The sequence below is a fragment of the Camelina sativa genome, chromosome 15 (genome assembly GCF_000633955.1).
Source record: "Camelina sativa cultivar DH55 chromosome 15, Cs, whole genome shotgun sequence".
In the NCBI taxonomy this organism is placed as follows: Eukaryota; Viridiplantae; Streptophyta; class Magnoliopsida; order Brassicales; family Brassicaceae; genus Camelina; species Camelina sativa.
The window spans coordinates 16767869-16789057 of record NC_025699.1 but is presented as its reverse complement, the minus strand read 5'-3'; the positions used below and the strand labels follow the sequence as shown (position 1 = coordinate 16789057).

General features: G+C 33.8%; 1 protein-coding gene, 1 long non-coding RNA gene and 1 pseudogene across 34 annotated transcripts in view; 1 reads left to right on the top strand and 2 right to left on the bottom strand.

Moving 5' to 3' along the window:
- On the top strand, window positions 428–12858 carry LOC104746988. 33 transcript variants are annotated; one of them, XR_002035565.1, is made up of 15 exons: window positions 428–643; window positions 751–1030; window positions 1123–1252; window positions 1624–1695; window positions 1800–1874; window positions 1953–2199; window positions 2302–2351; window positions 6619–6699; window positions 6823–6865; window positions 7829–7908; window positions 8370–8519; window positions 8645–8702; window positions 9356–9423; window positions 11288–11383; window positions 12365–12858. It is a non-coding gene; the product is annotated as an uncharacterized LOC104746988 (long non-coding RNA). The 33 variants fall into 33 exon arrangements; XR_002035564.1 differs by having other exon boundaries at window positions 6769–6865; XR_002035577.1 differs by having other exon boundaries at window positions 2307–2351; window positions 6619–6865.
- Window positions 9430–11280, bottom strand: LOC104746986 (annotated as a pseudogene).
- Window positions 13935–21189, bottom strand: part of LOC104748536 — an 11254-nt gene continuing 3999 nt past the window's right edge. The window contains exons 10-19 of the mRNA XM_019236746.1: window positions 20845–20901; window positions 20707–20762; window positions 18802–19041; window positions 18279–18717; window positions 17198–18180; window positions 16503–17097; window positions 15767–16425; window positions 14622–15671; window positions 14326–14508; window positions 13935–14200 (exon numbers count right to left, since the gene is read on the bottom strand). Coding sequence (XP_019092291.1) covers window positions 13935–14200; window positions 14326–14508; window positions 14622–15671; window positions 15767–16425; window positions 16503–17097; window positions 17198–18180; window positions 18279–18717; window positions 18802–19041; window positions 20707–20762; window positions 20845–20901 — 4528 coding nt within the window. The remainder of the gene's footprint in view (window positions 14201–14325; window positions 14509–14621; window positions 15672–15766; window positions 16426–16502; window positions 17098–17197; window positions 18181–18278; window positions 18718–18801; window positions 19042–20706; window positions 20763–20844; window positions 20902–21189) is intronic.

The following is a 21189-nucleotide window of genomic DNA, read 5'->3' as shown; positions in this document are numbered from 1 at the left end:
TATGGTGTGGTTTATTATATATATCCTTAATGTTCATTAACTTTTATTTAGTCAACAAATAAACTATTTTTTTAATTTTCCTATTTCATTTACAGTGTAAAGATAAAAATATTACATATATATTATTAATTTAAAATATATGAGTATAATATAATTTGAATTTGTATTATTTGTTGTTTTTTCCTATATTATGTTAGACTTTTGTATGTAGACTTGTGCAAGTCGATTAATTGATTCTTATTATGTAACAAATCAATTGATTGTTATTAGTATTGTTTTAAAATGTTAATATTAATAATAAATTAGCTTATAAAAACAATTCAATGAAAAAAAGAAGAAAAAATGGGCTCGTTCGGGCCCAAAAATATTGGTCCGACTGTCTTAATTACACGAAAAAAAAAAAAATTCTTTTGTGTCTCCACTGACAACCATCGATCTCTTTCTATCCGGTTTCCTTATCATCTCTTTCTATCTTGTTTCCTTATCATCTCTTTCTATCTGGTTTTGTAAACCTGAGTAAGCAAATTCCATTGTTATGATTCTTCATCGTTTTAATAGAAACGTACTTCATCCAAATTAAAATTTAGAGCTTTTTCATGGCCAATAGATTACAGATCTATTCCAAGTAATGCAATCAATCCAGGTAAATTTTTATGTTCTTTCAGTTGATATTTATGTTAATTGCTTCCGAATTTGATGTTTACGAGGAGAAGATGATTGGTTATTTTCATGCCGATTATTCGACGAAAGGGAAGAAGAACTCAAACAAAGGTTGAATTCAAAATCTCTCTCTCTTCTCTCTCTTGCGTGAGAGCAGGCGCAGATTTTTCCAGATCTTGAGAGAGATAGAGAGGGAGAGAATCGTATCGGAGAAGAAGAAGAAGACGCCGGAGGAGCTGAAACAATGATTACGATCCTATACCTTACAGCTGTATCCACGTATTTCAGCTACGGCTTGCTCTTTGCCTTTGGTCAGCTCCGCGTTTACTCCCGCCTTCTCTTCGATTGGTGGCGCACCAACAATCTCCAGGTTCAATTTCTTCATTTCTTCTCCTCATAAAATCAATCTGATTCTATTGTGGCGGCGTTGTTGAGACTTCTTTACTAATTTGTTGTGTATAGGGATACGCACCGATCTGCTTGGCGCATGAGGATTTCTACATCAAACGATTGTATCATCGTATTCAGGTTTCTTCTCCAATTGCGGTCCTATCCCATCAACTCTCGGCCGGCTTACGAAACTCTGTCAGTTGTATGCTCCCTTATGTAACCTCTCTTCTTTTAGTACGTTCTTAATAAGCAGCCTAATTATCGTCTTTAGTTTCCTTGATTGTGTTTGTCTTCCTTAAAAAGCTATTCGTACAAAGTCTTGTTACATTTACCGGAGTCAGAAAGTAGTGTGGTGTGGCCAAATATATGCTAAGTTATTTTTACTAAATGAAAAGGTTTTGGTCTCTAGGAGATTAGGATGTTGTATCAGATAGTACCTTTTAGTACTCTGTGGAGAGTTTTTAAATGGAATCTCCACAGAGTTAATATGTATTTTACTTACTAATTCTTCACATTCTAAGGTTAATATGTATTTACTTATTCGTGACATGGTCGTTTGCTATTGATGATTAGGCGTCTCAATAACAATAGCTTATCTGGAGAAATCCAAAGGTCTTTGACTGCTAGGCCGCAACTGCAAGTTCTGTGAGTGTAATTTTGTCTCTCTCAAATTCCTTTTCTCAAGTTTCTGATTATTGTTTGACCAATCTTGGCATTAAGTCAGAAAATGACATCATCTTCAAATGCAGGGAACTAACCGCGAACAATCCTCTCACTGGAGATATTCCTGTTAATGGTTCCTTTTCACTTTTCACACCTATCAGGTTTACTGAAATCCTATTTTAAATCTTAGTGGGGAGGTCAGAAAACACACCAATTAATTATTTGAAAGTTGTCTGCAGTTTTGCCAACACCAAGTTGAAACCCCTTCCTGCATCTCCACCGCCTCCTATCTCCCCTTCAATCTTTATACTATGTTATACTCGTTAGAAAGCTAAGTACAATTCATGTTTACAGATTGCTTAAGAAACATGGTTATTTTTTAAATAATGTTAATGAGACATGGTGTACTTTACAGGGTAGATTGAAATTCTAAGCAATCTCTAATAAAAGTGTCAGTAAAAGTTCATCAATTTGAAAGTTAAGATGGTGAGTAATTGATGATCCTGTTTAATTTCTCCATATTTATTGTTAAGGAGACTGTTATTCTCTTTATATAACTATTGTTGTTTGTTTTTCCTGAGGGTGAAGTTCAGAGGCGTGTGAAACTACTGAGCATCTTCAAATTATTCCAGACTGAGGTTAGTATCTATCTCTTTTTTAGCTTTAGTTAGTATTACAAAGTTGATTACGTTTTGTGAAATCAGTTTTAAAAAGTAAAGTTTTTTTTCAAACAGTTTAATAGGAAATGACTTGGCTTTCAAATAATTTTTCTTTAAACATCCAAAAACGTTCATAATGTAAATATAGTGAACTCTTAGTAGCAGATGTTTTACGAAAAAAAACCAAAGATTACAACTTAAGTAAAATATAAATGTTTCTACAACTGACGTGGATTATGATTTGATTTGTTCTATGGGTTTTGAATGATTGGTCTTATTGTGTAAGAAGTACCTGCATTTTTAATAAAACATAGTTATTGTATGAAAGCTACTGTTATTATTGTTTCCAAACAGTAAATGAAATAGCTAGTAATATAGATGGGTCAAATTTACCTTTGTAGAGGTTGTTGACTCAGTATATGTTTTGGAAAACCTCCTTGAAAACAACATTAGTTGTTTGCTTCTGAATCTTCCCCTCTTTTTTTAGTATTAGAATTCTCAAACCTTTTTTGGATGTAACTCTAGACAATGCAACATAAAGTTGGCCATGAGAAAACACAGGTTTAGGCAAGTAAAGTCCTACTTTCTCTAGAGATTGCCCTTGGCTTTTATTGATGGTCATAGAAAATGCAACAGAGAGTGGAAACTGTCTTCTACGCATCTTGAAAGGGAGTTTCGTATTTGAAGGTGTAAGGTTTATGTTAGGGATTAAAACTAATTCACCACTTCTGTCTCCTGTTATTACTCTAGCTTCCACTATGTGATTAGCAAGTTGAGTAATCTGGAGCCTAGTTCCATTACACAGCCCCCCTTTAGGATCAATGTTCCTAAGTAGCATAACCGGCAAACCAATCTTCAAATGTAAAGCATTGTGTGGCAAACCTGAGAGCTTGATACTGTTTAAGAAATCTGGAGTGATAACCTTGTTCAGTGAATCTGAGTCAGTTGGATCTATACTATCAGCACTTAGATAGATCCTTTCTTCTCCTACAATAACAGGAACATTTAGTGATTACTACCAGTAGTCGCAGAGTTAGAGATGACATGAAAATAAAGCCAAACAATAGTCTAATTTAAACGTTTACAATACCTTGCAAATGTTGTAGCATATACTGGTTAATTGTATTGACATCATCATTGGTTGGTGCTAAAAAGCTCTCTTTTGAAAGAATTTAGGATCATTGTTTTTGTGCATCTCTGTTGGATCTCCATAGATTTCCTTACAAATTGCTGCTACTGGATTTTCTGCCTCTGTAATCAACAATTCTTCTGGAATATCTATTAGTGCCTCACCATCATTAGGTTCATTAATCCTACCATCACCAACAGCCAATAACCAATCTGAAAATTCTTGGATATCTTTAGCTTCATCAACACTTAATTTGTCTGACAGCAGTAGCATGTTTTTAGTCAATTTTAGGACCTTGCAGTGATCCCACAGATACGAAGCATTAAGTGATGACATCACAATTTCTGCCCTCCCTGCTCCATTTATGACTGGAAGAACTTGTCTAAAATCACCTCCAAAAACAACTACCTTTCCACCAAACACCTTGTTATCTCTGCTGTTTATAATATCAGTGAAGCTTTTATCTAGAGATTCAAAACAAAACTTGCTCATCATTGGTGCTTCATCCCAGATAATAAGAGATGCTTCTTTTATCAACTTAGCTAGATCTGACTTAGGCTTGATTTTGCAAACAGAAAATTCATCAGGATTCAATGGGATTGCAAACCTTGAATGTGCAGTTCTACCACCTTCTAACAATAAAGAAGCGATGCCACTTGAGGCGACAATAAGAACAATTTGTCCTCTTGATCTAACAACAGCTGCTAGTGTTTTCCACACAAATGTTTTCCCTGTTCCTCCAAAGCCATAAACAAAAAAAACCCCACCTAAATCTTTGAATACAGCCCCTGTGATCTCATCGTATACACTTCTCTGCTCAGTAGTTAGCATTTGTACCCATTCAACATGCTTTTCTTCCAAGTAGTTTCGGTCATATCTCATATCATCAACAATTAACCGGTTGGAGTTATCAATACCTTCTCGTGAAGGTTGCGGGAAATGTGCAATATCTTGGAGCGTTCCACCATTAAACAACATGATCATCTCTATTTCTTGAAGAGTACAATTTTTAATCTTAGCTTCCGTGAGAGTTAGATCTGCATTATGAAAAAGTATTAGGCTTCGATCAAGTTTCGTATATACATAAGGATATTTAACAAATACATATTATTACCTGGATTGTTGTACTCTTCTCTCTTTTTTGTCTCTATGTCCTCTGACAAAAAGTGCCACGTTTGTAACCATACATGTTCCGGTCTGGCAAGAGAATCTGATAGAAGCAGCATAGCAAAAAAGTTTCTTATATAATCTCCAAAACAATACTGACCTGCTTCAATGAGACCGTCAATAAAAACTTGATCATCATCTAGAATTCCTCTTGCAAAACATGCTTCTTTATAAGATTGATACACAACACCATTAAATGTTTTGATACCATCAAAACTCGTTGGACCTCTGACAATGTTAAGCAGAACCCTAAGATAGTATTCATCTTCCATTTTTCTATGAACATATTTTATACGACCCAAAGAAAAACCTCTTGATCTCTTTTTCCACTGCTTATTCGTTCCATCCCAAGTAAAATATGCTGGGATTTCAGCATAAAGAAGTTCTCGAGCTCGTTTCCCATTCTTTCCAACAGCATTTATCCTATTTAAAGTCAACCATGCCATGAACATTGAGTCTTGATTAACTATACGTTCCAGAACATCTGAAATATGAGCTTTTGCATCGAAATAAGCAGGTTGCTTCCCTTCGACATGAAAAGTCAGTCTCTGAACTGCGGTAGATCAATTTTGAATTGGAAACTTAAAAATCCTCCAAATTGCTTCTGACGCAGATACATATCTAAAGAGAAAAAATTAGGATAAAACAAAGTTAGTAAGTGTATAATATGCAATAAGAGGTGAATATCATAGTGTATAAAAATCACCTGCAGTCAAACCAATCTTTTATTTCATTCTTCTTTTTCTCAGACGTATCTGGTGCTTGCGCAGGAGTCACAGTTTCGTTAGTGGTAGACTGATTCACAGGCTCAACAATAAATGTAACACGATCTGGGCCTTTGTTGATATACTTAAATAAGTATTTGATAGAACCAGTCTGGTTGCACCATTCCACATTGATATGAGCTTGATATTGAAGGGAAAGCTTCTTATTATAAGGCACCACATATCTATTGTCACATTTAATACCACCCTTCTCAACATAGTGTTCTGTTCTCCTCCTTCTATACACTGGATAACCATCACTACCAACTTTGGTAATATCTTGATGCTTTTTTGGGTATTGCTTTGAACATAATCCATCCACCATACAGGGTGAATTCTTGTTCGCTGCACCACATGGACCGTGAATCATAGAATTCTTAATTACTTCATAGAGCTCTGGTTCTTTCTCTTTATCTGGAATCTCTGCAGAAATCATCTTGTCGATGTCATCAGCCGTAGGTAGCTTACTTTGAGAAGCCACAAATAAGAGAATGTGAGCATGTGGCAATCCTCTTTTCTGAAATTCTACAGTATACATAGCTGCAGTAATATAATCAAAGTGTTATTAGGATCTGAATAAACATTTTTTATGCTAACTTAAGTGAATAATATAAGAGAAAACACTTACAGGCTACCGTCTTCCCAAGCATATTTTTTTGTGTCAAATCTTTCATTAAAGAATCCAACTTGATTTTGAAAATCCTAGCAACAATATCTGGTCTATCATCAGCACTTAAACCTCTTTCTTGGCAATATCTGGTTATCTCAGGCCACTTAGGATTACATGTAAAGGTGATGAACAGGTCTGGAAATCCGTAATGTTTACAGATTGTCATTGCATCATAGTACGTTTGAACCATATAACGCGGTCCACCGGTGAAAGATGATGGTATACAAATTTGATTACCTTCCTCACCCATAGTAGTTGTTCCAGTTGCGGCCGCCTCTTTAATTGAGCTGTAGTTCTCGCATCTTAGTTTGGATTGATTAAACTTGATATAAGATAGTCGGTTAGATTCGATAGTTGTATAAGCATCACAAAGAAACTGCTGAAACAACCTTTTTGAACACAACAAAGTATGAGACTCGTTAGCTCTCTCTTGAATCCTGAATGCAAACCACTGTCTCATGCTAATACACTTCTTTTTCTTCGAGTTTGCTTTCTGATAACATTTCTCAATACCAGGCCTGAAACCATCTTCACCATAGCAGAAAATGAGAGGATATTGTAGAGCCAAATAGGAGATATGAATTTGACTTATCCTCTGTAAGTGACCAGTACTCTTCTCTTGAATGACTATATCACGGTCAGGCATTTGCTTTTGGAAATCCCCAGGTATTAAAGCAGCTACCTCTGATGATGTTGGCATATTGTATATCCTTCCATCAGCACCTTTGCAATCCGCAACAATACACATGTGAAACGGCTCATTGTTAGTAGATTCAAACCTCTCTCTAGCCGACCTAAATATTTTCACATAGGGGTTGACATCATTCAGCATTTTCATAAGGGCTTCGATGACTTCTTTTTTTAGTTTCTATTTCCCTGCGCCTGGTTTTGAATTTTTCCCCTTGCTTTATACAAAAAAAAAACACAAAGTTTTAAATCATAACTATATTTAAGTTATAAAAAATGCATCAATAAAAAAATAAAACATAGAATGCTTACTTGATGACAGTCGCTCTATTGTCTACTTCGTTTTCAGTATCAACAATATATAGTTGTGAATACTTAGCATAATCACCATCATCTGGCTTTAAACTACCAATCAAATGATAGTTTCCTCCTTGCAAACGAAACATGTTTGGCCCTTTGCCTTTTGGTATAGACTGATCCACCTTTCCACCAAGAGAAGTCATGGCAAAAATCATATTAAAAATTCTTATATTCTCTCTGTAATTTCTGCTCATTGCATCATTCCCTTTTAGTAGTTTCTTGATAAGTTCTGGAGATTCTTTTAAAAAGGGTAATTTAACACTGCCTTGACCACAACATAGTGTAAAGGTTGGGTCCTTCTGGTTACGCCTTTGGTTTATACGCTCATTAAACCACATCAATGCACCACAATACTTACACTTGTATGTGGCATCACCATTATCAAGATAATATGTTGATTAAAACTTTTTGATTGGGTTAAAATGAAAGAATATAAGTAGGCAGTCTTGTAGTTAGTTTACACATTCGAAATTGATACCTGATTTATTTTGCTTAGCTGTCGAGGTGTGGAGATTTTTTACCAAACGTGGGCAACCTCTTTTCTTTGGTTGAGACATATTCGAATTTGCTGCTGCCTGTTCGATTGTTTTCTTCAACATTTTATCCAGTCTATCCATGAATTTCGCATGTTCTTCACTTCTGCTACTCTGTTGTGATACAATAGTAGGTTGTTCTGTAGATTTCTGCCTTTCTATATTAGCTAATTCATCAGTTTCAGTAGCTTCATCGGAATACTGATCAGTCTCATCGTCAGTCAAGGTGAGATAATTGTTCTGTTCCATGTCCGTTTCACTGTCAGTTGAACTATCATTGTTGACATGGTCGATGCTTTCATCATCAGTGCAACTATTTTATAACTGTTCTTCCATAGTTGCAGACCCTTGACCTAATTATTACAAAAGTTGTAGTTTGGTTTTCTGAAACTAAAGCTAAAAAATGTAAATTAATGTACTTGCAAAAAAAAAAAAGCATATGAAAGTAATATCTTGCATAAAAGTTGTGAATGATGCATTTTCAAAATCTTCTTGCAAGTTTCTAATTGGAAGCATATGAACTGGATTGCCATATTTTGATTGTTTTTGGTTGCTTATACATGAAGTAGCAATAGCAGATTGGTTCACTTGAAAACAAAAATCGAAGAAGTTAATATTTAGATATGAGTTGGTAGTGTAGTTTAATATTTGGGATAAACATTTAACCTTTTTCTGAATTGATTGTAGAAGGAGATGGAAGTGTCATCGTGGGAGCTTTCTCAAGGTGGAAGGGTGGTAAATTGGTGATGTTCGCTAGTACATCTCTTGAAGATTGCGGACATATATTAGAGTTGGGGTGTACCACTGAAGCCAGGCCCGATCTTGCACTTGAACCTGGTAAGTACATCAAAGGACCTTTCAATCAATGGTTGTGGCAATGAAAAAAAAATATAATTTCTAATCAAAAATCGGGTAGAAAGTTAGTTTTAATTGACCGATACCATTTGTTGTTTGATTTCCAGAAACTGAAGGTTGAAATGAGTTTGGTGTCATGAAATGACCAGTAGGATTATTACTCAGGTTGGTAATGTCTTTTAAAACGCTAGTAAAAGCTTTTTCAAATTCACAGAACCATTAGTATTGCATCCACTTGCTTGAGTTATCTGACTGTTGGGTATAGAACTCTGAATCAAACGGGGTTTTTTTGATGGATTAGAAGATGAAGGCAAATCCATCGTAGAGGGTTTTTTTGTTTTTCATGATTGATTTAGAAAATGGTAGTAAGTCAAATGGTGTCTATGATTAGCGTATAGCAATGACTTTCATCGGTAAATCTGTTTCTATATAGAAAGATTGTGTAGTTATAATCATATATTTTCTTGTTTAATAGATATAGAAAGTCAATGTCAATTACAATAATTTAGGACATATATATGATATAGAGAGACTAATTAGTTTTCAATTGGATCATTCTCTCTTTAGTGATGTTCCATAACACCTATAATCCAATTTGATTTTATTATTTGTCATCAGTTAGTGACGTGATTGAATAAGTTTGAGCATTTTTTTTTAGTTGATACTGTTATTTTACATTTTGTCAGACCATACATAAACGTGAAAAGGGGATGAAATACATATTAATGTGATAGCAAGAGGTTGTTTAATTAAATCCAATAATAGGTAAGATGAGTTTTTAATTTTGTCTTAATCGGTAAATGATGTGTGTTTGTCAGGGGTTTTTCCCATATGGTGAGATGATGAACTGGTGTGAAACATGCGGTGATCAAATTCTACAACAGAGGTTAGTTTGCTATATATCTTTAGCATCATAAATAATTTTATGGTAAAGGGTTATTGGTAGATAGAAATGGTTAATTATGTAGATAGGATGGAATCGAGTAAGTTAAAATGAATGAAAAATTTAAAACTTTTATTGAAGCAACTGAATTATTTTTGATAAGAGCTGCGAAACAGCACTTATTTCAACCTAACCATGTGATGTTTGTAAGAAATAACTTAAGAAGTGTTCAAATGAAAATGGGAAAAACTTAAAAACGAAAGCACAACTGAAAATAAAATGCTGCCACGAATCATTCCTTCTTTTCAACCTTGATCTTAACTCCGGCCATCTTCTCTTTTCCCTCAATGACTGAATAGGCCACAACGCTTGCATGATAGACACCCTTCTCTTTTCCAAGACCATCTTTGTCGTTTGATAGTTCAGCTTTTTCATGAACTCCTACAGCTCCAAATTCTGGGTTAGACTTTTCTAAATCTATAGGTTGAATACAAAACTTTTTAGAAGTTGAGTTTTGATCAGCAGTCCCTTTATCAGAGGAGTAAACTTGCTTGGAGGATGGAGTAATAGAATTGGTAGTCTGAGGACTGTTTTCTAACATTAGAGGTCCCTACAAACATCAAATACATTGTTATAACAATTAAAGATATCCATGATTTCAATAGTTTAATCAATTACCTGGTCACCAGATACAGTAGATGTTGCATTAAGAATCTCAGATGAATTTTCCAACAGTTGTTCTTCGATTAGGCCTTCTTTCAAGAGGACTTTGGAGACCTTGCAGTTGTCTTTTCCATCGTAGATGTTTGCTTTGTCAACATTTACCAGAAAGAGATAAGTCTTTCCAATAAGACTTTTCACTGGATCAGGTAAATTTTCAGGATCTGAGATCTACAGGGCAATTAAAATAAAATGATAGTTAGTCTTTCTATATAAAAATACAGTGATTAGGATTTTTTAACTGAGATTATTATTATCTGATGATATACTAACCTCATCAACTGAACCATTAAGAATTGATGGGGCAGACTGACCAATAAGCTCAGTGCAAATGAATCAAACAACAGTAGTTTTGTCTCAGTCCATGACTTTAGCATAGAGCATAAACCTAAAATGTATATGTAGTAATCAATATAAATGGTTTATTTTAAACATCTAAATATATATACTTGCAGAAAAAGCGGATAAATAATTTGAGTGTAAAGAGTTAATTACCTTGAAATCACATTAGTGACGACAGTATTGCAAGTGTCACACCTAAACCTTGGTTTTTTGACTTTGTTATTCGACCCATTAGCCCCATCGTGGATATGGGTTACTTTCTTATTGCAAGAACGACAACTAATATAGTACCAAGCCCAGTCTGTGTCAATGGCGTAGATTGTGCAATGAATCCTTGCCTTTCCAATCTATAGATACATGTTATTCATCTGTGAGCTATTAAAACTGTGAGAAACTTAACCTAAGCTTTACATACCTCAAAAGAATTTTTCAACTCTTCAATTGTTCTCCTAGGAAAATCTTCTGCATTTTCATCTTGAACAGCAACCATCCCCCACCTTGGTTGTCTCTGACGATGAATGAGAGTTATGCCATCATCAGGGATCCTGTAAAAATACAATTATATATTTAAAACTCACTAATTATGGTAAGAGAAAAAAATAGAAAGAAATCTTATATGATAGAAGCATCTTACGCTTGTCTAAAAACATCAACTTCATGGAATAGTGGGTTCACATGGACTTGAGAAGCATCAAACGAATTAGTCAAAAAGTGTACACCTAATTGAGTTAAATCATAAGTAACACAATTTTACATATGTTAATGATAAACAATTTTCAATAATAAAATCTTTATACCCTTGTAGGATTTTATCTTTACAAATCTAAGAACACAGACGATGATGCTTCCATCAGAGTCTTGACAGGATGTAAAAACGTGCTCGGCCAATGAACCCCATAAGGTACATGAGATTCTCTCATCTCTATCAAATAAAATGAGTAAGTTGGATTAGTGATTTCAGATATTATCCCCCATAATATTCATATATTTATATTAGAAAAAAGCCTTACGTTTCATCACGAAGCTCAAAAGCAAGTTTCTTGTTAGGCTTATTATTGGCTTCGAGGTCCTCCAATTCACCCAAACTCACAGTTTGACCAATAACCTCTGCATAATGAACAATATAAGGTATATAGAATATTTAATAGAACAATTGTAAATAGATACTTACCAACAAATATGTGTGGATTAGCTAACCCACTGTGGATATCCTTAAACTTAACCAAGGTCAGGAAGCTAGCATCTGCAACAGGGTCATTGTCCATGACCATGGTTCCATTGATGAATGACATCTTGTAAAGATGTGTGGTTGGTCTGAATTGACCACTTGCATAACTAAGACTAAATGTCTCAATGAAAACCCAGTTACCAATAGTAAGCCTATTCACATACTTTTTAACCAAGTCCTTCTTCACAGATGCATGAATCTTCTTACTCTGAAAGAATAGAAAAGATGGATTAGTAATAGTAAAGTATTGTATCTCGTAAACAGAAGAATGAAGGTCAAAAGATGCATTAGTATTTAATCTTACCATTGAATCTGACAAAACCAACTCTAGCGTTTCACCAGTGTTTTCGGTGTTTTGACGCCATGAATGGATGACCTTAACTTGAACTCTCCATGCGGTTTTGAAGGGTCGAACATCTTTCAAAAAAGCAAAAGTAGCAGCCATATTGTTTGATTTGTGTAGATGTGATTGCTTATGGACCATAGAGTGTTAGATTATAATTATTTATAGGGAACGTATTAGGTCGAGAACACATTTTTACGATACAAAAAAAAAAATCTTTCTTATGATTGGATTAGAGAAATAATTACGTGATTTGTTATTTATGGTATCTTTATGGGATATTATATATACTGATTTGTAATTTTGTTTAGATTGATTGACATGTAAGATACGTAATTAGTGGGGAAAAATATTTGGATATCACAAAGTTTCAACACAAATCTCGGATAGGATCGGCGAAGAAGGCAAGTAAATCTGTGTTTAATTTATATTTAATTGTTGAATATTCACATTTAACTCTGTTTCGATTTATTGATATGTAAGATACGAAAATGGTGGAGGAAAAGATTTGGATATCAAGAGGTTTCAACACAAATCTCGAATAGGATCGGCGAAGAAGGCAAGAAAATTGATATGTAAGATATAAACATTTGGGGGAATGTTTATATTGATCACGATTAATCTAGTGGGTATAAATGAAATGGGCTTGGACTTTGATCTGTTAGTGATGTTTAAATTTCGAATCCAGTCTGTTTTTTATTTTTTAAAATTAACTCAATGGCAATCTTGTAAATAAGTCTGAAGTTGAGGATTTATTTTATAGATGTACTTGGAAAATGTATATATAGATTGTTACTTTATGATTCATTTGTTTTCAAAAAGTGAAAAGTTCATCTAAACAGTAAATCACTAACTGATAGTAAAATTATGTAACGTACAAATTATAAGATTGAAATCATATTTTTCTAATTGAGTGGACTAATAGGGAAATGCCAGAACTCTTTAATTAATACAGTACTATATGTTTGTTTAGTATAAATAAATGAAGATTGTGCTTATTGCCAATGAAAATGTCGACCACGCTTCAATGTTGGTGTGCAATTATTATGCATCAGAAAGGAAGTTAGTATAACCTTAATTATGGAAATGATGGTAGTGATAAGTATCATAAATAATTCCAACGAATTATCTACTTTTGTTGCATGATTGCATCATATATCAAACTAGGTAGTAACCCGTGCTATAGCACGGGACAAAATGTTTATTATGACTTGAAATTATTAATACAATTCATTAAATACAGTCCGCAGTGGTGCAGTTTAAAGATAATAGAAAGAAAACCGCTGCCTTCTAACTGCGGACCATTTTTATGTACAAATAAACTTGGTCCTTTCAGGCCTGCTGGCAGGCCTGTTTTTGGGACGGTCTAAACCGCTGACGGATTTGACGGCCCTGACCGCAGTCACCATTCAGATCCTAAGATTGACATAGACACCTTTCCGTTCTTATAGTAATTAAATCTGGCCTCTAGCCTCCACTCGAAGGTATCTAATAAATATTTTTTTAAAATTGTAAATTTTTAAGCTTGGAAAATTAGATTAAACCAAATTTATAACGAATATAACGAATGTACCTATTTTACTGAATAATTAATAAAATATAATAGTAGGATTTCAAAGATAAAACGTATGTGTGAATCACATTAAGTAAACGAAACTAAATATGTCTATAAGAATGATAAAAAGTATTTTGTGGATTACATAAAAAAATAAGGATTTATAAATTTATTATAACGTGAAATTAAATAGGAAACCCTGCAAAAAAAATATATATATATATATATATATGATTAAATAATTAAATGGAAGAACAAATAAATTTAATTGAAAAAATGGAAACAAAGTAAAAACAGAGTCTTACGAAGTTATGCATTTTTGTGGATCAAATATTTTGGAAAACCTCTTTGAAGACGACATTCCTTGTTTTCTTTTCGGGTTTTCCTTTTGGGTCAGTAATGAGGATTTTCAATCCTGATTTACTGCTTACACGGGACATGGCTACATATAGCTGGCCATGAGAGAAAACAGGTCTGGGCAAGTATAAACCAACATTTGAGAGAGACTGACCTTGACTTTTGTTGATAGTCATTGCAAAAGCAACGTTAATCGGGAATTGTCTACGTCTCATTTTGAAAGGCAAACGGGAATCTGATGGTATTAATACCATCCTTGGTAAAAGAACAATTTTACCGACTCTCGTACCTGTGATGATTCTTGCTTGTATAACATGATCTGCCATTTGGTAATCTGTAGTCTTGTTCCATTCATTAGACCTCCATGAGCATCAATATTGCGTAACAACATGACTGGACAACCAATTTTCAAACGAAGAGCATGGTTTGGCACTCCTGAAATCCTAACTGAGTTTAGGAAATCAGGGCTATATGCAGGATTGTCTTTATTCCTTGTATCTTGTGGATCAATACTATCTGAACTTAAGTAAACCCTTTCCTCACCTGTAACAAAATCAACAATAGAAACAAAACTATAAATAATTGAATAGACCAAATCAAGAAGTCTCATATAGTATATAATATATATACAATTTGTTGATTAAACTTTTACTAACCTTCTAAAATGGATATCATGTGGTCGTTTATAGTGTTGACATCATCATTTGTAGGACACAAAATAGCTCTGCTTTGAAAATAGCTGGAATCCTTGGGAGTATGTAACGAATTACCATACACTGCATTAACGATCGATTCAATTGGAGAGTTTACTTCTGTGATAAGCAATTCTTCTGGGATGTCAATATCAACTACTCCATCATTTGGCTCATTAAGTCTTCCTTCTCCAACATCAAGAATCCATTTCGAGAACTCTTCAATCTCCCTGGCTTCATTTGGAGTTATCTTTTGCAGCAACCTCATATTTCTTGTTAGCCTTAACACTTTACACTGATTCCAAAGGTAAGATGAGTTAAGCGATGAGTTAACAATTTGTTCTCGACCAGCACCGACAATAACAGGAAGTATCTGACGGAAATCACCACCAAAAATAATGACCTTTCCCCCAAAAGGTTTATCTTCAGGATCACGCATTATATCTTTCAAACTTCTATCTAAAGTCTCAAAGCAGTACTTACTCATCATTGGAGCTTCGTCCCAAATTATCAACTTGGCTTCTTGGACTAATTCACCTAGATCAGAAGACCTTGACATTCTGCACATAGATGTATCATGAACTTCAAGAGGAATGCCAAACCTTGAATGAGCTGTTCTGCCACCTTCTAATAAAAGAGAGGCTATACCGCTAGAAGCAGTATTTAAAACGATTTCTCCCCTTATCCTTACAGCTGCAGATAAAACTTTCCAAAGGAATGTTTTACCAGTTCCACCAAAACCATATAAGAAAAATACTCCACCTTTATCTTTGAAAACAGAGTCTATGATCTCATCATATATCTTCTTCTGCTCTTGAGTAAGCATATTTAACCACTCCAGATGATTCTTTTTTAAATCAGCTTGATTGATGAATCTACGCTCATCAGCTATTAACTGGTTTAAGACAGGAATATTATCATTCTGTAGCTGGGGCAGAGTCTTAAAAAACTCAAGTGAAGAACCATTTCTTTTCAACTGTTTGTTTATCTCTTGTAAACAGAATATTTTCCTTTCTTCACCACTCAATGTAGATTAGTTAATTTTTATACTACATCTTTAATAATTATTTAAAAAAATGTATATGAAACAGATAGTAAAAGTAATGAACCTGGTCGTTTTAGTTCTTCTCTTTTACGCCTTAATATGTCATCAGATAACATAGTCCAAGTTTCTTCCCACACAATATGAGGAGCACTTAGCACGGCGGAGATAAGCATCCTCACAAACATTTTACGAACGTACTTTGCAGAACACATGAAGTGTGCTTCTTTAATACCTTCAATATATTCTTTGTCATCATCTAACAGACCAAGAGCATAACATGCATCACGATACGATTTGTGTATGACACCATTAACAGTTTTAATGTGATCAAAACTGGTAGGACCTCTGACTGAATTGAGAAGAATCCTAAGATGATATGCATCGTCAATCGTCGGAGGAACGTAGTTAATTCTCCCTATAGCAAATGCTCTTGTTTTCCTTTTGTAAAAAACTTTCTCCTTCCCATCCCATATAAACTTGCTTGGTATTTCTTCATATAATAACTTCCTAGCTTCTTCATCACGTTTATTAAGTTCAAATAAAGCAAGAAACTGAGATTCATCAAGAGAGTCACGATCCATGACATCCTGTGCAGACTCACCGTCCCGAAAATAAATAGGATGTTTGCCTTCCTCATGGAAAGTGAGTGGGACAACAGCGGTTTTCCTATAATGTATTGGGTAAGCTAAAATCCTCCACATAGCCTCACACGCAGATACATATCTTCAAAAGATTGAAATAAGCTGATTTACAATGAATTAAATAAACACAAATTGAAGGAATGTACTAAATGTTTTTACCTGCCATCGAAGTAATCTTGTATCTCGTCTTTTGATGCTGGCGTATTCTCATTTTGAAGATTCTTCTGACCTTCTTCAGTTCCTTTTTTTTTATGAGGTTCAACAATGACACCAACTCGATCATTACCTTTGTGAACATACTTAAATAAGTACTTCACTGAACCTGTTTGGTTGCACCACTCCACATTTATATGAGCATGATATTTGACCAACAAAAACCGATTGTAAGGCACAACATATCGGTTATCACATTTGAAACCATTCTTCTCGATAAAACGCTCATCATTTCTTCTTCTATAAACCGGGTAACCTTCCTTGTCAATGCTGGTGGTTTTAACATGTGGTTTTGGGTAAAATTTTGAACAGCTACCTTCTTCCATGCAAGGAGATGAGGGGTAAGCAGCACCACATGGACCATGAATCATACATTCTGATATTATATTGTAGAGTTCTGGATCTGTTTCCTTGTCTGGAATTTCAGCACAAATCAACTTGTCAATTTCGTTTGCAGTAGGAAACTTGCATTTCGGATCCATCCATACTATAATATGAGCATGTGGAAGACCCCTTTTTTGAAACTCTACTGTGTACATAGCTGCACAACAATAATATGTCTTGTTATATATTAATATGTAATGATTTTAAAGAAAGTGTAAATGTTTAATTAAAAATGAAAAAGGTTAAAGAATTTAAACCTGAAACTGTTTTCCCAAAAATATGTTTTCTTGTGATGTCATCCATTAGATTCTCAAGCTTGATCTTGAATATTTTGCAAATGGTGTCTGGTCTATCTTCAGCCTTTAGCTTCCTCTCATTCACAAATCTTACAATTTCAGGCCACTTAGGATTGCATGTGAATGTAATAAAGAGGTCTGGAAACCCAAACTTCTTACATGTAGCCATTGCATCAAGGTAGCTCTGCCTCATATACCTTGGTCCTCCAGTAAAGGAAGCAGGTAGCGTGAAAGAGTCTCCATGATTGTTCAAATTGTCGTCTCCAGCTTCTGCTGCTTTCCTCAAATCTTCCTTGTTTGTCCTTCGAAGTTTCTTTTGGTTTTTCTTTAAATACCTTAGCCTATTTGTTTCGATCATGGTATAGGCATCAACAATAAACTGTTGTAATAAACGCTTTGATCTTAGAAGGGTGTGCTTCTCAATTTTTCTTTCTTGAAGCCTATAAGCAAACCACTGCCTCATACTTACATCCTTCTGACTTTTTTTATTTGAATTCTTTTTCTTTGACTGTTTCTTTGATATCCTTCCTCTTGTTATCTTTGTCTTCTTAATACCAAGTCTGTAGCCATCTTCTCCTCTTGGAAACAACAAAGGATACTGTAAGGCTAGATATGTGACATGGCATTCATGAATTCTTAGTAATTTTCCACTTCTTTTTTGGAGGACGATATCTCTTTTATCCATATTTGCATCAATATCTCCTGGAATCAGTGCAGCAACTTCAGAGGCTGTAGAGATGTTGTATTGCCTACCATCTGTTATGCGACTTGAGATAATCCTCATATGGAAGTTTGATTCTTCTTTCTCCATATCAAACCTATCTCTAGCCATTCTAAAAGCTCTTACATGAGGATTAACTTCGTCCAACAATTTGATTAAGCTTTCCACAAGATCTGGCCTGAATTTTTTCTTCCCATCAACTTTGACTTGACGTCCTTCTTTGCTGCAATTTTTTAAAAAATATCTCATCAGGAACTTTTGCACCAGTAAATTATAAGATATACAAAATGTATTTAATGAAAAAAACAATGATTTTATTACCTCATAACATTCACTCTATTTTGGACTTCATTTTGAGTGTCAACAATATAAAGTTGTTGAAACTTTGCATAATCACCAGCCTTTGGTTTTAAAGAACCCATCAAGTGATAGTTTTCACCTTGCAAAGCAAACATGGATGGGCCACGGCCTTTTTTAACAGAACGATCTACCTTTCCACCCAAAGATGTAAAAGAGAAAACCATGTTATAAGGTCTACTATTCTCCTGGAAGTGACGTGACAAATCATCTTCATTTGTTAGTAGATTCCATAACATTTCTGGAGACTCTTTTAGCATAGGTAGAACAATTTGTCCTTGCATACAACATCCAGTATAGACTGGATTATTAGTTCTTACTCTCCTTCGCAACCTCTCTCCATACCAAAAAATTGCACCACAATGAGGACAACTATATTCAGGATCACCATCATCTGCATATCCTGCAAATATTTAATGTATCATCCACAATTTTCAAATTTTTATTGTTTATAAATATACTAAAAATGATATATATTAAAGAATACCTGCCCATAAATTAATAGTCTTCTTTGTAGTAATAGTTGCGGTTCCAAAAACTTTTTTAAAACTTTCTTCAAACATGGTAAGCATATCATAACGTCGTTTAGCATCATTAACAGCTGAAAGTTGTGGTGTAATTTGATCAACAACATCTTCATCATCATCAGCATATTCAGATGATGATGAAAAATCTTCTCCTTGCCTACTACAATAAAACACCTGATCATCATATTCTTCTTCAATATCTGCAAAACATGGATTGATTATTTTATTTTCGTAAATAAATGTCTAACAATAGATAATATAGACTTTTATTATTGGATGAAGAAATTATACCGCTATCTGAGTCAACCTGCTCATATTCATTGTCTTCATCTTCCTCTAAATTTGTCATTTTTGAAATGCTTGAAACTTTTCTTCTAAATATGTTGTTTTTTGATGATTGAGTGGACACTCGATCTGTGTATAAAAGGAGAGTTAATAAAAATTGAAAAAACATTGTAGTAGTTAAAATAAAGAGTTACGCATATTACAAATAACCTCTAGTTATAGTGCTATCTGGACTGATCTCTTCCTCAAATGAGGGTCTATTATTCCTTTCGGGTATATTAGTAACATCTGAAAGTGTGGGATTGTACTGACTTCCACTTGCATGATTACTTTGATAGTTATTTGGCACCAGTTTGTCTATAAGGTATAAGGTTTGAAATAATTAGTTTTCTATATAATATAAAAATAAAAATAATTATAAAAATATGTTAGATTAAAAGACCTGATGGAGTTGATGAAATTCATCCCATTTTTGCTATAGAGTCAACTATGGGTGTGATAGATGAGTGAATCCTTGTGTTGCAAGTTTGTTTCGAAATCCATTTTTCCAAATTGGGCTTACTTCCTGAAGGAAAAATTGAATTGACACGGGTATTGAAAACGTAATGATCATAGAAATAAGAAGATGAGCAATAATTTAAATCTTAGAATTGAATTTAAGATTTTTTTAAATTACCATTAAAAATATTACTGCGACTCTCTTTGTTACATAGGCCTTCATTTGAAAAGCCAGAAGATGGTGTCCTATAATCTACACGAAAATAACAAAATTAAAAATATGCTTGGATTTAGTTTGTGAAGTTAATATAGTTTATATATTGAATAAATAAAAAATGTAAATATGAAATTGAGAATCAAAATACCAGAAGGTGTGTTACTTGTACTTGGAGAGGAAAGTACTTGAGAAGATGGCCGATTTGTAATATCATTTAGAACTCTACCAAAAACAGAATTAATATTGACTACAGTTTGAGGCTTCTGTGATACTGTAACTGGACTTTGGGATTGATTTTCCGAAGACACTTTACGATTTTTTGGGTGGCCTTCTTTTACTTGAATACGATTTGATTCATCATTTTTCCTCTTCTTCATTGTAAAAAACTAAACAAACGAAACAATTGTGATTGATTGTTTATTAAGAAATATCTTCGTAGGACTAATGAGAGAACGCTTAATGAGAGATACTAATTAATCTGTCTATTAATTTATCACAAAATTATGTGACAGTATATGTTAAGCGAATGAACTCTTTACGAAATATTTAGTCATAACTAAATATATGTTTAGCCATAACTACTGGAGAATATTTACGAAATCTTTTAAGGATCATATAAAGAAATTATATGACAATTTATATGTTAAGACTTACCCGTTTTCTTTTAAATTTAAGTTTAAATATATAAACATATATTAAATTGTTATTCAAATAAAGAAATTATAGTAGAGTTGAGAAAACGATAATAAAGACGGAATTATCGGTTCACAATTACAACAACTTATACTAATAAAAAAGAAACCAAAAGATTCGATAAAATTTTGTAACAAAAAATGTGGCTGTTACACTGATTAATTAGAATCACTTGATTCTTCTTCTACCTGATAATCTTCATCATCTGATGTATCATGAAAAGCGAGACTGCAGAAAAATAGGAAAATATGTTTAAAACAATATATTGTAAAGAGATACTGCAAATAATATATGAATATTTTGAACTTACAGAGCAGGATCAGTCGTGAATGGTCTGACTTCGTTTCCAAGTTTAAGAATCGAACATCTAAATTGAGACATTAAAAATGAAACTAAGATATCTTTATACCGGCAAAGGAAGCTCTTCTCCAAAACATAAGCAGACACATGANCATACGTTACCTGAAAAAATTAAATTGTAAAGATTAATACATTTAATTTTACCTTATATTAGTTATTTTAAAAATGAAACTAAGATATTTTTATACCGGCAAAGGAAGCTCTTCTCCAAAACATAAGCAGACACATGACGTCTTCGCTTCCATATGAAGGACATGAAGTAATTTGTTCCCATTTATAATCAAATTCCAAAGCT